Here is a 14563-nt window from a genome sequence, read left to right as displayed (position 1 = left end):
TCCACCAAAGCACAAATTTTAAATGAACTAAGTGGGATGCGCACATTCAGTGGCAACCCCAGAGCATTTGGCAACTCCGCAATCTGTTACTTGTGCTGGCAACACTGTCCAAATAAACAAAGATGGCTGCAATTCACATCCGCATGATGGCAGCACTTTCGCTCGTTGCGGTGCTCAAATTTCACGTTTGTGGCATAGAATTGAGGTGTTTCATCAAAGCCAAAAGGGTCCTTGCTGCTTATTACCTTATTTTGATTGGTCTCAAGGATTTCAGCGACGAAACCACAGAAATGGCTGTGCTATGTGTGCAAACGTCTGTCCTGCCTAGCGAGCTGCATCAGTCATTTTTTTTTTGAAGACAAAGAGGCTTTCAAGCAAGCCGGAGGTTATAAAAGGGAAGTGTTTGTGCATAGCTGGCCTCCGAAAGGGTACAAGCACTTGTTTGCAGTGTGGCTCCACTGCTCTAAGTACAATACTTGATTGTTTTTGACTTTCGTAGGCAACTCCACACTGTGACTTGTGTTACAGTATATCACAGAACATCCCACAATATATAGGCAGTAACATCTATCAGGCTTTCAGAAGTAGGTACAGATAATTTGCACTTATGCAACGAGACTAAAAACTGTTACGTTACCTGACCAGTGTGTCTTCGGATAAAAACAAATTATAGTTTCGTTTGTGAGTTGAAGTGCACCTTTCTCTTTATAGTTAGCCGATCTATGGGATAAAGTTGTTTGTGTCTGATAACTGTCACTTCTTCGTGCTCGCAGTACACAGTGTTCGAGGTTCAGGCTTGGTAACACAGCAGACACCGGCCACCTCTAGGAATTCTCATACCCAGGTGAAACATGAGAAGTAAATTACACCCAATAGGACGAAGTTGCATTTCTTCCAACAGGTTTCCAAAATTTAGCGAGGGATTTCTTTTGAGCAGTGTCACTTGTATTACTGTTGATGCATGACTTGGAAATTAATCGAACCAGTTGTAATGGAATTTAGCTGTGCGCACAGTGTTGGAAAGCAAACTAGTGGCACTGTGTTCAGGCCGAATGCTCCAAATCCAGAACGAGTGCTGTTTGCAGTTGCTTCTAAATTTCTTGCAAGTAAATTGACAACTTGCCATGTTGCATGAGAAAACACCATATTCTGCTTAGAACACTAAACTAAAGCATGTTATCAAAATGATATGTCGCCTCGTGGCATAACGTGTTATGATCAACTTTAGGGCTTTCGAGCTGTAGATTATCGTTCCTGCTTCTGTTACCTGCTGACAAAAGTGCATTATCAAGAATATTCCTGCTGCTTAACCCTTTGAGGGTCGAATTATTTTGAAAAAAAACTTTCCCAGGTGGTCAAATTACTTTATTGCGGATCTTAAATGTACAAAATGTATAAAGTCGGGAATAAATAGTAAAAAAAAAATTAGGAACAGTATTTTGGTGTCTGCATCACTCAGAACTTCAGAGTGTGGTTCTCCTTGAAACATGGCTCTACGCACAGCACCTTATCGCAGTCTGCACACCTAAAATGCATGTCTGTTCTCATCTTGGAGCGACGAGTTGTGCTGGCACATACACGACATCTTCTATGCGTGCGACTGCCTTGGGCAGGAGTCTGAGGCACCCTCTCGCGTAAGCGCGTTGCCGCAGAGAGCGAGAATACCTCGTGAGCGGTGGTGATAAACAATCTAAGAGCAGTGCCAATCAAGATAGAAATCAACTTCCACCACCCTGCAAGAGAGTGCCGACAAGAGAAAAATGACGTCTTGGGCGCCTCCGTTCCAATCACGCGGCGAAACCGAAACCGCAAAAGGGGTGTTGCCGCAGTCTGCGCGACGCGCTGAAGCTAGAAATCAGTTCTGTTTATCTCCCCAAGAAGGTAGCGCAAATTTCAAACGCTTCTTGTATGTCCTAAGAGGCGGTAGCACCTCCCAGTGAGTACGCATCGCCATTATGGCCCGAAATTTCAAACGGAGGGTTGAAACCGTACGCGTACGGCAAAGACCTTGCGGGCCAGAAAACCGCCGCCGTACATGTACGGCAAAAACCTTCAAAGTGTTAAGCATCAGTAACACTAGTTCTGGGGCACAAGACTAAGCTAACCAAACCAAATGAAGCTTAAGCATACATCACTAATTTATTAAAGCGCCTGCCTAGACAAAGAACACTTCGCAATTTGAAACGCCAGCAACATATTTATAATGTATAAAAAGAAAGCAATGGTCTGCTTGACTGAAATAAAGAAGTCATCCTGAGTGAAGTGTTTCGTACAAATCGCCGTAGTGTCAGTCACCTTTTTCCCAATGTGCAAGTTTATTATTGCGAAAGCAATACTACGCCAGATCTAACCGCTCGTTGCGTATGCCGTGACCGCACCCCCCCCCCTTCAGAGCCGGCGCTGCGCTTAGCAGGGGGTGTGACGTCAGCTCTCTCCGTTGCTATGACAACGTGTGACGTCAGCTTGCTCCCCGCCGTAGCTAGAAGGGAGCCGCTCGTCGTGTGTGCCGTGGTCCCCGAGCCGGCGCCGCGCAGGTGGTCTCTCCATTGATATGATGACCTCGCATTGCGCTCGCTTTGTGGCGGCTTCACTGGGATATATAGTGATGCGCTAAGTGTTGGTTGATCAGTCCTGCCATGGAAGTTACCGACAAAAAGTCTATATATGAATCTAGTTGCTCTACTGTTTCGAAACAGTTAAATTCAAAGGCGAAAGCTAAGCAAGCTTGGAAGAATGAGAGAAAGAGGTTGCAACGTGCCCAGGAAACAGAGGAACAACGAGAAGAACGGTTGTGAAAACGACGATAAGAAGCTGCTAAGCGAGCCGCTTTAGAAGGCGAGTCTAGTCGTGCTAGACGGAATGAAACTATGAGACGACGACGTACCGAGGAAACAGAAGAACAACGGCCCGAACGTCTTGGAAAAGCGGAGGAGGAAAAATGTGTGTGTTTCTACTGAAGGACCTGTGCAAATAAGTGACTATATCGAACGAGTGGCTCTGGTAGCATCAGCTACACGCGATTTCCATCGCCGCTTCACCGAGAACCCGTTTGGAAGTATTTGTTGTGTATGTAATCGACTGTGGCATAAGCGGGATTTGCTAACGGTGAGTGAGAACATGTATGTGACTCTTTGTGAAGCCTTCCCAGATTGGACTGAAGTGACTATAGAAACTGCCAAGGTGTGCTTTTGCAATTCAACCAGGTTTAACCAGAGCTAAACCACAGCCAATTTTTATCCATGTCACTCTCCATTGCCCATCGTCTGCTACTTTTGAGAAATGATGACTTGCTGTCTTTCCGCCATGATGACACGCCTGTAATGGTACATAGCAAAACTATTCCAACACCCGTCTTTTTCTTCTTTTTCGGGCTTGTGCATGGTGGCATACGAGGCAACGTTGCAGCACATGCTGTAATGTGAACCTGCAGCTGAACCTAGAGCAACTGGTTCTCGGCGCGGCCACTAGAGAGCGAGCTAAATCACGATTACATTAAATGAGAAGGGATGAGGAGTGAAGATAAAGTTGATATCGCCAAGGGACTGAGGCAAAGGTGCTTTTTATCCTCAGTATCGTGATGTACATGGTATGAATGGAACGGGCGCTAGAGGGAATCAATGTCAGCTTTAATCTCTCATACAAACAGATGGGCACAATAGTAGACCGGCAGCTTCCGTGTTTGTTTTATGTGGACAATATTGTGCTGCTTGATAACAGGCAAAGTGATATGCAACGTCTGACTAATATGTGAACAGGAAGGCGCAAATTTAGCAGTGAACAGGCAGTGTCAATACAGGACCAGGAAATACCTTGGTGTATGGATAAATGAAGGAAATAGATATATGGGAACACAGGAAGAAGCAATAATAGCAAAAAGAAAAGAGAAACGTGGCCATAATTAAACACACAGCGCTTTGGTGATACAACAGGTATGAGGTGCTCTGGGGTATATGAAAAGGTGTAATACTTAACATTTGTGTATACGGTTGTTTGCTTGAAGTCAATGGTACAATCAATACTCCATTGTGAATAGCTGTGCGTTGACTAGCATTTAGACCTGTAATCCAAGACCAAGCTATCTGTTTCCGCGTCAGAATATTCATACCTGCCAACTTTCCCCAAATCTTCATAAAGCTTATGAATTCGAGCCCACTTTACGATTTGACAAACGCCACGTCAAACTTTAGGAAGAATAGGTTCAGTTCATGAAAACGTTTTAAAGGTGTTGGATCGGCGGTGCAAGGTAAAAAATGCGTACAAGAAAGAAAATTATTGTGACGATGTATGTAGTATGAACATACTAGTATATACATCCTCTCATCTATCAGACGAGATGAGCTAAGGAATAAAAGTTGGAAGGCTGTTCAACCTCCTGTTGTAGTCAATGAAAGACAGAATCTTCCTGAGCAAGTTTCGGGGTGAGAATTGGGTGCAGTTACTGCGCACGGCACTCTCACATCATGTCTCCTGTTAGGGAAGTAGGAGGAGTATTGGACTGCTTAAATTTTTTTGCTGCACTATCTTTGGGACCAGCCCACATTTTGGTGTATGATGACTTGTTAAGTAGTCTTAAATTTAATTTTGTGTGTTTTACATGCCAAAACTAAGATATGATTATGGGGCACAAAGTAGGGGCGGAAAGGCTTCCCATGGCCTGTAATATTGCTTGTATCTGTCATCCTCTTGTGACAGCACTAGTCACCATTTATTTACTTGCTTCAACCAAATTTATTTAGAGAAAAAACAAAGTCGCTAAAAAAGCCATCGTGATCTAAAACTTGTTGCTTTTCAATCTAAAAGTAAATCGTTGTTAATAAAGTGCGTATATGTATCCCATAAAAAATGTGTACTCAAGGCGAACTTCATTATAATGCTTGCTTTCACTTCTTCGCCCCGCCCCCCCTTGACATGTTCGCAGGTATGAGTACAGTAGAACATCATTGATACGATTCCATTACGTATAATTTCCCGGCGCCAACATTTGCGATCGAGAACACAAAAAATGACCCAATAGAGTTATGCTTATTTTTTCACTGGTTCATACTGTCACGGGTGGTGACGTTGAAGAACACTGCAGCAATACTGTGAAAGACATAACTAACTTTTATTGGGCGAACCTGTGCCCACAAAAACAGGCTACACTTATAGCACAGCAATAGCGGCGAACATTGTCGGCGATCGCCGAAAATCTGATGAGCGGGTCAAGCGCTTCGGCTTTTATACATCAGTTGTCGAATGTTCCAGAGTAATCGTTGGGACCCGCGTGTCTTCTACAAAGTTCTACATTATTCGCGTCGCGCACACATGCAATGAGATTACACAAAGTTCGGTCACAGACAACGGATGGAACCATCGATAACATCCCAGAAACATCCGATACATGCAGGCGCGTCTTGCGCTGTGCAATAACATTTGTTAGGCAGTGAAACGTGTCGCCCGATAAAGACAAGTACACGTGTCAATACGTTCCCGGAAAACAAATATTTTTCGGCATTCATTACACCACCAGACTGCAATTGTATGATACGTTTTCCGGCCACTAGATCTCATGCAAGTGAGAAAATGCGGGAGGCATGCGTGATCGAGAACAGTATAAAGTCGCCCACTGCGGCAGCTTCACTGCAATACTTGCCCGTCTGTTGCACTTGAAAATGCTGGCATAAACTCACTTTCTTATTCTGGTACCAGCAGATCACCTCTGGGGTTGTCGCACGCCGTATTCACAACTATTACCGCCAACCCTAGTATGATAAGCACCTTCACCTATCTATATCACAGTGCGTGGTGTCGATTGAAGCCTACTGCACACTTTTAATTGGCAATAACCCAAACACGCTGTCTTTCTGTGCTGCAGACTGCAATCATATACGTTTTCCGGTCGCTAGATCCCATGTAAACAAGAAAAGGCGCGAGGCGTGCTAGATTGAGAACAGTAGCCACTCGCTGCATCGGCTTCCCTGCAATACTTGCCCGTTTGTCTCATGTGAAAACGCCGGCGCTGGCTGAATTTATTATTCCGATACCAGTAAATCTCCTCCTGGGTCGTTGCATACCGCCTTCACAGCTATCGCTGCGAAACATATGATAAGCTTCTTCACCTATCTGTTTCACAGCACATGAGGCATAGTGTCGTTAGTAGCGTTGTGAACTGGGGATGTAGTCTCGGAGACAATTACTTTTGTCGATAGTGACTCCTTTGCGGAACGCAGTGCTCAACAAGCCAATGAGATCATCCGGTTTTGTTCAACCAGCCAATAAATGCGAACTGAAAGTGATTTGGTAATGCCTCGTTAACTTGAAGTTGTAAAAACCGGAAAAAAATTCAAGATAAGCGATTCTTTAGATAAGTTGCAAAAATTGCAGTGAAAAGTCGAGTTCTTAAAATTCACCACTACTGACAAGTTTTTCAATAAGAGCCTCTAAACTGGCTCTCCGTAAAGGTTTCAAATAAAAACATAGCAGAGGTATTGACCAGCTCCGTTTTGCGGCACTGCCATTTTATTCAGTGCATAAAAACTGCGTAAAGCTGGTCTGCATTGCGGTAGCACTTGGACCTAGAAAGGTGTCCTCGAGCTGCTTCACACATTGCATGAGCCCATCGTTCCCACCGCTGCACTTAACTTTATGTCGCAGGAAACGAATCGCGTTTCTTGTTTCAGCTGATATCGGCACCTATTGAGGTCTTCGCCATCGCCTTCACCGCCCGCTCTGCTTCGCTAGTAGCCATCCCAGTGATTTTAGCGTCGGTAAATTCATCTGTCACCAGTACATCCTGCTCGCATAGCGCATACTCGTGAATGCCCACGTCGCTCTCTACTACGCAATGCACACGGTTCAGACTTACTGGGAACCCTGCCACAGAAAGCGATGTAAGCATTCATGAGTACCTGCTATGCGAGCAGGATGTACCGGAACGCACTTGGCATGTGTGTTTTTATTCTATGTTGATAAAATAAAGTTTCTGTCTGATGTGCGTTGCGTAAACAAAATTAAAATGTAAATCACGCCTGTTGGTGTGATTTCGTGCGATGAGCATGAGCTCTAGTGATACAGTTTTGTCACATACACACTCACCATTGCGTTTATTGTACCTATGACAATGGTAGCTTCTGGGGTGCTGTTTACGCTGCGCAGCAGCACAGGCCTCATATGCTTACTATCACTGTAATTGCTTCCCCCTTCTAGCGAAAGTGTAATTGAAAAAAAACTGCACATTTATGGACTTGTATTTGTGAATGTGCAATGAAGCTACCACTGCTTCTTAGAGTACACATTTCACTTTCATGTTGTGACCAGTTCCTGAGAAAGAGGGTTCAATCAATTCCTCTGTTATTGTCTGTTGTACTCCTTTACTTGGAAATGGTATGGTGCCATTCAAAGCATTTCTCAGAGCGCAGCCCGAGGTGTTTCATGTATTGCAAAAAATGCTATCTTTTTTCTCCCTCTTAGTTTTTCTACTCCTGCAAACAGCACAGCCTTTGCTGTTTCTATTGGGGTTCTTGGATATGAAGGGAAGCCTACCGTCCAACCTTTCCTTACACTAGACACTTGCAGATGGACCTATTTGGGTCTAGCCCTTACGTCACCGACTAGTTGCTCGATTAGGTTCCTTCGGTATTTCAAGTGTAACAGCTCCTTCAGTTCATTTCTTCAGCTGCATTTGCGTAATTAGAAAGCTGTTTATTTACAGAAACTGCAACGAGGCAGAAAAAAAAAAGCTTTCAACACAATTTCTTATATTTTTGCTCATATTCTTAGTTTGTGCACTAGTGGTCAGCTCTGTCAACTGCACCCATGTTCTCAGTGTTGTCTGCCCGATTGCTGTCATCAACACACTCATCTGATAAGGTTTCTTCTTCGTCGGTTGGAGTAACATATAATATAACCTTCCTCTTCGCTAAAGTCATCACCATTTTCAATAAAGTTAGGAGAATCATTCCCATGAAATGTAATCGCGGAGAACGCTGCCAAGCATCTGCAGAGGAAAACAACGGCACAATCTGGTGATGCTATTTTGCTTTTTGTTTGCTTTGTATAGTGCTGCCATTTCTAGAGAACATAGTAAAATAAAGGTCGTGTACCCTTGTGTGACTGTTTGAAATAGGGCACCACCTTTCTTTTGAGAAAACGGATGTGCGCAGTTTAAGCCTTCGTGAGCGCCTCCCGACAGTGGACTGGTACAGCCATTCCCAGATGGCAGGTAGCTCCTGAAAACAGACCAAAAGGTTACGAAAAAAAAAGCCATGTGCAACTATTCCCCCTCACCTGCTGCCTCCTTGGTGTTGTGTCCAGCAATTTTTCACATTTTTATGTTCACGGGTTGGCAGGTATGCTTCACGTTTCTATCAAATTGTAAATTTAGCCCCTCAGCTTCATATGTTCTATTTTGCAAAACCATTGTGAAATGCTAGAGGCTTGGATACTCACAGAACAGAATACATTTTTTTTCTTTATCAGTATCTTTTAGCCTAACCTTTGGAAACCTTTGGCTGCCACGTTTGAGTATACTCATTTGGTCTTTTCTGTGCATTCCCTGCCTCTCAAGAAGCAACTCATGCAAAAATGAACATTGCATACCTGTTGTACAGTCTACTGAGAGGTCGTAAAAATACCGGAAGCTTGCAAGTTAAATTTCTAATAATAGGTGGAGCATTAAATGTCTTGGTGCTCTGTTGCTCCATCTTAGCAGGACAACCATGGCGAACCAGTGTGACAGGTCTGTCTGTACTTTGACTGCCGACAAAGGGTTTTGTAAACCTCTGATGGATTTTGCTTTAAAAGAAAGCGAGGATGCAGAAACAATTTCTATGTAGCACCAAATGTCTGCTGAAGTAGCACACGAAAAAAAAAAAAAAAACAGCAGTTCAAGGGGTTATTAAAAGGAACCCTAAGCTATAAAACAGGATTCAGTTCCCCACACCACCACACAGTTTTTTATGTTTTATGAGAAACATTCACAAACGGATGTTGAGCCCTGACCGGCAGTGAAAATTGGGCATCTGAAAGTGCGGTATGTGACAAATACCGCATTGCTGTTCACAGGCCTTGGGGCTGTCATCTCCTGGAGTGATTGGTTCTTCACCGGCGGCGGCCGTCATCCCTCCTCCTGGCCTGACTATTCCCACTTTGGTTCCCCCTGGCCTTGTCGGGCCGCCAGGTGTCCTACCACAGCCCGTGCTGGCTGCCAATGCACCTGGCATCATCACTGGTCAGTGGCATGCTGTTGAAAACTTCATCATCATTGTGGCAACAAATGTCTGCCTATGATCTGATATTTATTTGTTTACTGTTGTAGTAAAGAAAGCAATTGTTTAGAACTTTTTATTTGTTTCTAGTTTAGGGCAGAAGTAATTTATGCAGAAGGCAAATGCAGTTGCTGACTGATTTTTCATAGGCCTCATTTTTCAGACCTACTCTGTATACACTCGAACCTCGTTACAGTGAAACCTCGTTAAACCGTAGTTGGCCGGAGCTCGGAAAAAGTACATACTAAACGGTAGTGCTGTTTAACCGAAATAGCATGAGATCGCCCACTTACCTGTCGAAAACGGAACTCAGAGAGAGTGCGATGAAAGGGGAAAAGCATGCAGCATTTATTCACTTCGCGCGACATAAGTTATTTTCGTTTGATGCTGCGGCGGCCTAGCACGACTACAGCAGCCTCAAACTTACTCAAGCTGCGTGCCAGCTTCTCAGCCAGCCCCCCTCCTCTCGGCACACACTCGCACGGCAGATTCCTCTTTGGCGTTGCGTATTCTCCGTGCACGAGCGCACTAGTGCTGCGTAAGTCCCGGGGTGCCTTTTTCATTGTCGGGTGCCGGAGTTCGGAAAACTTTTCGTTTGGAATAGTTGCGTTATCGCGCCCCTGTTCTCGTTGCGACGATTGCATTCACGAGGCTGACGTAACGCGCAGCTTCTGCCACTGTCGGGCCTGAATCGCCCGTGCTGTCGCTTTCCGTGTCGTCCTCATCACTGTCGCTAGTCGACACTTCGGCAACAACAGAGGCAACGATGGTGAAAAGTCGAACCTCGTAGCCGACATCTCTTCGCGGTTGCAGCAGCGCTGCCGAGCAACTTCTTTGCATTCCAAATGCCACACACTGTAGTCAACAGCAGATCCATGTCGCGGGCCAGCGCCGACTTTTTCGTGTCACGTTCGATAGCACGGACGATGTCTAATTTTTCTTCTATGCTGAGCACCCAGCGTCTTTTATATCCGAGCTTCGGCATGACGCGAGTTCTCGCTTGCACGACGCCATAACGCTCTCTCGCCACTCGCTCTCTGGCACGGCGTCGAAATGATGTTGATGTTGATGTGGCTTCACGTGCAAACGCCGAGGGTGCTTGGAGGCCGTTGTACCGATCTCTGAGGCTTGTTGTTCTGCCGGACCGCCCGGTGGAGACGGCGCACCACCGTGTTTGCGCGACGAAAAGTGGAAATGCTACGTTTTAACCGATGCGTACGCAATAAGCTGGTACGGTTTATGCGGATACAAAATACATTATATTCAATGGCCGCTGAGTCGGGGAATTGACTTTACTACTTTTAAACCGAAACTACTGTTTAAGCGGGTACGGTTTAACGAGGTTTTACTGTATAAGGAAATGGAATATAACGAAATAGGGGATATAATGACGTAAATGCAAGTTCTTTTGAAATCTCTGTAGAGATCCATGTATCTTAAATCTCATGTTAAAGAAGTAAAGTTGTTCGCCAATGGATATAATGAACTAGATTTGTCTTGGAAACCAAACATACTGACTGTTGCGCATTGAGCATGTGGCTTTCCACCGGGCTCCACACTCGTTCTGCGCAGCAGTTGGAAATTCATGCGTCGAATACACTGTCGAGCAACACTGGTTTTTCCACCGCTACGCGCACAGTGACCGCACACAAGCAGCACTTCTTTCTTATCTTATCGCACCACTTTCTCGCTGCGGCATGTAGCTGGCAAAGCTAGGCGCACCCTCCGGGATCGCAATCTTGGAGGCCATGCCTAGCGACGCCGTGCCACATATAGATGATTATGCTTAAACACGGTGTGCTAGAAACCAGGGCCTCTTTATCGCACTGCAGTGCACGGTGCTGTGCTGGCTATTGCTAGGCGTGACCTCCGAGATTGCTTGCAAACGGCACAAGTGGCCAAGCCAAGCCGGTGTGCGCTCACACAGTGGAGCCGCGGGGCCATGAGAAAGCTGCGGATCAGATAGTTTCACTTTCAAGGGCCGAATGCGTCTGTTTATACATCTGCCCATTTGGCTCTGTGCCAAGCTCTGCCAGCCGTATATGTTGATGGGTTTCGCGACAATATGAACGAGCGAAGTGGAAAGCTGAAACGAAAGATCATCACATTTGAACATAAGGACGCTGTTCTAATTGCTGTCGCCTCAGGGGCTAAAAAGTTCCATGTTGTACACGTCACAGAGTCTGCTGCTGTTGTTTCATTGAATTTTCATCGCATATGTGACTGCGTAGCGGTTCGGCAGGCCAGGAAGCCAGTTTTCTTTGCATGTTTAAAGTTGTGCATACCATTAGACGTGTACTGCAGTAAATGGCAATAGACAAAGTAATTTCGGCTTCAACTTCCTTATAGCGAGGTTTGAGTGCATTTGTAGGATTGTTGCAGAAGTGCTTTTCATCTTTAATGGCTTCCCCAATGATTACATCACAGACCTCACACTGAATTAAAAATTAAACCACTGCTTGCTGCAAGCGCCGTCGTGATGACACAGTACTGCAGCACAAGGTGTAAAAAACCAACTGCAAAGCCTTCCAAACCATTTCTTCTCTCCCTTTGTAATGGTATGTATTGCACTGCTTTCTTTCAGTTGCACGCTGGCGCTGTATCTGCATTGCACTTTTGCAGCAATCCATGCTTGCTGTGCATTGAGGTTTGTTGCATAGCTAAACATTTTTGAATTTGCAAGTGTTTGACACAGGTGAATAAGGCATACATTGTCTGGGGCCAGTTGGTAAGTCATTCAGTCAGTCAGTGTTTATTTGCAGGAAAATTACATCATCCTGCGGGTGGCAGAGACTTAAGGCATGATTGCCTGACAAGGTCTCTGCCCCCGTAGCAAAAGGAGCAGTCTGCAGCAGTACAGCAGAGAGCTGGTAACAAAAGAGAAGCGGCGTTACAAATAGTACACGCATACAGCCTACACGATACATACATCATACATCCTATACAATATGGGTGTACGCAAGCACTACGGACAGTTTATTTTTAAAAATCACATTGAAAATTCGCTCATATCACAAAAATACTTAAAAGGAAGTCAACAATTGAAACGGAAATTTACACTTATCATTGCAACTTGACAATTTCAACGGAAAACAAAATTGACTGCAGTTCACGTTTGAACGTTTTTCTGGGTAGGCAGAAATCCAAAATAGAAGCACAGTTATTTAACATGTCTATTATTTGATATTCCAGATCTTGTTTTCCCTAATTTGTTCTGACTTTTTTATTTCTGCGTTTGGGGTTACGGATGTCATATTGCGCCATATATTGCGCCAAGACAGGTGTGCAAATACTGTGGAGTTTCTGTTTATAAATTCACTGTGCCAGTATCCATAAATAGACTTTATTTGCAGGTAAAACATCAAATCTAGGAAAAAGTGGTTGTGTCGGCAACAAACTAGTAGGGCCGGTGTGGTTCACAAAAATCCAGAGGACACGTTTTTGCAGCAGTTGTAGCCTATTGTAGTTCCCACTGTGTGGAAGTCAGGATTATAAATTAATGAGCTGCCATGCACAGGGGTAAATGAGGCTGATGACCAGTAAAGGATGTCCAGGCATCTTTGCTAAGCAAGCGCTCTTTTCGGTTAATGAATGTCGTAAGAGTGGCTTCTAGAAATGCTTTGCCAGTGACTGGTTGTGGCAGCAGCTGTTCTGTGCAATCGTAACGATACCGAAGTTCAGATGCCATGCCATGTCTTCCTTGATTTTTCAGACATGATACACACCTGCGATGCCGCAAAACAGCAAATGTGATGGCCATAAACAAAGTTGCCATCATTGATGTCACCCGTTGCATCACTTCCATGCGATTTAAAGCCTGTGCCGGGGCGTCCAGCAGATGTTGACGCTCCCTTGTACGGACTGTGTGGAGGGTGCAGTAGTGGGAATGCTGTGCCAATCGACACCGACTGGAATTTGTTGGGTCTTTTTTACCTAAATTGCACTATTGCTGATCCACAACATAGTTTTGGCGATACAAAAGTTCAGAAGCTACTGCGCAATTACGTGCAATACAAAGCATGGTGGCGCTGCATTCATCGATTGTATTTGTTCATAGTCTTACAGTCAGTGAGGCAGCTGTTCTGACAGCCGACCAAATCCAATTCAATCACCGGCAAGGTGTAGATATGACTCCAGTCGTGATACAAATGAATGGGGGTTTATTCCCAGTTAGGTACAAAGGACGCATACATTACAGGGGTTATGGCACTCGGGTGGCAGTCTCAGACTACAGGTGAAAGCTCCCGGTAAGTCTGCTCAGCCACACAGACTCCGAAGGGGATTCAAGAGCACCGGTGGTGAATCTGCCTGCGTACCTCAGATTCTGAAGGAGAGAAGTGCTAAAGAGAGGGCGAGAAGGGCGCACACATTGGGCACTGTTCCTACATGCGGCACACGGCACGCGTTTGCTGCACGCGAAAGCAGCAGCCTCCATGTTGCACTAGCGGGGAATATATGCTATACAAAATAAGGCTGGAATGGCATGGCCCCAGCGATCACACGTTTGGATGGCCCAAGTTGCACCCAGGAACCGGAGATTAGCGTTCAAGGGCTCCTTACTACTATAATCTAAACCCGTATGCAATATTTTTTTTCTCTGAACATAAAGGGTTTTCTCAGTCACCACTGTTTCCAGTGCGCACCACTTATGTCACAGGCACTGTCGGCGCTGCGATGGAAAATTGTGGGCGTCTTTTCAAAAAATCTTTCTGGCTTGCTTCGGTAGGTTACGGCACAACAGGCAGGTAATTTAGGTCAAGAAAACAATGTCAAACTTTCGTGCAGACAAAGTGCTGCTGCAAAGTCACAAAGCGCCAACTTTGGGGACAAGGCTGGCTTCAATCGAGGGCGGTCGATGCACTATCCAACCCACTAGAGCAGAAAATCAGTGGCTTCAACGGTCATCAATCTAACCCATACAAATGGTCTCGCGACCGATTACGGATGAGCCACTCACAGGATTAGCAACAGCATTTTGGAGAGGCTGCATCAGCTCATTTTCAATATGAACACTTTCATGGACTTTCATGGGTGAAGCAAGTTACATCATCCTGGGAAGGAGCCACAAGCTGTGTGTCTAGAGCAAACTTTGTGAAGTAACTCATTAGGTGGCATCTGAGTGTACTCGAATGTGTCCTTAAAGGGACACTAAAGGTTACCAGAAACGCAAGTTAAAGTGGTAGAGCAATGTTCTAGAACGTCTAAGGCGTCAATTTAATCGCGAACAGAGCTTTAGTAACCAAGAAATTGAGGTAAATGCATGACACGATTTGAGACCCCCCAGCGACATTCTGGTACTAGCCCGATGACGAAAGGAC

The 14563-nt window shown here is 45.1% G+C and overlaps 1 protein-coding gene across 3 annotated transcripts in view; it reads left to right on the top strand.

Annotated features, from left to right (window-relative positions):
• Positions 1–14563, top strand: part of hfp (Poly(U)-binding-splicing factor hfp) — a 322321-nt gene that overhangs the window by 146243 nt on the left and 161515 nt on the right. For all 3 annotated transcript variants that reach the window (XM_070531376.1, XM_070531377.1, XM_070531378.1), the window contains one exon: positions 9043–9208. In XM_070531376.1, coding sequence (XP_070387477.1) covers positions 9043–9208 — 166 coding nt within the window. The remainder of the gene's footprint in view (positions 1–9042; positions 9209–14563) is intronic.

This window comes from Dermacentor albipictus, chromosome 1 (assembly GCF_038994185.2).
Source record: "Dermacentor albipictus isolate Rhodes 1998 colony chromosome 1, USDA_Dalb.pri_finalv2, whole genome shotgun sequence".
NCBI classification, from domain to species: domain Eukaryota; kingdom Metazoa; phylum Arthropoda; class Arachnida; order Ixodida; family Ixodidae; genus Dermacentor; species Dermacentor albipictus.
Note: the sequence above shows the minus strand (reverse complement) of the source record. Positions and strands in the feature narration are given on the sequence as shown.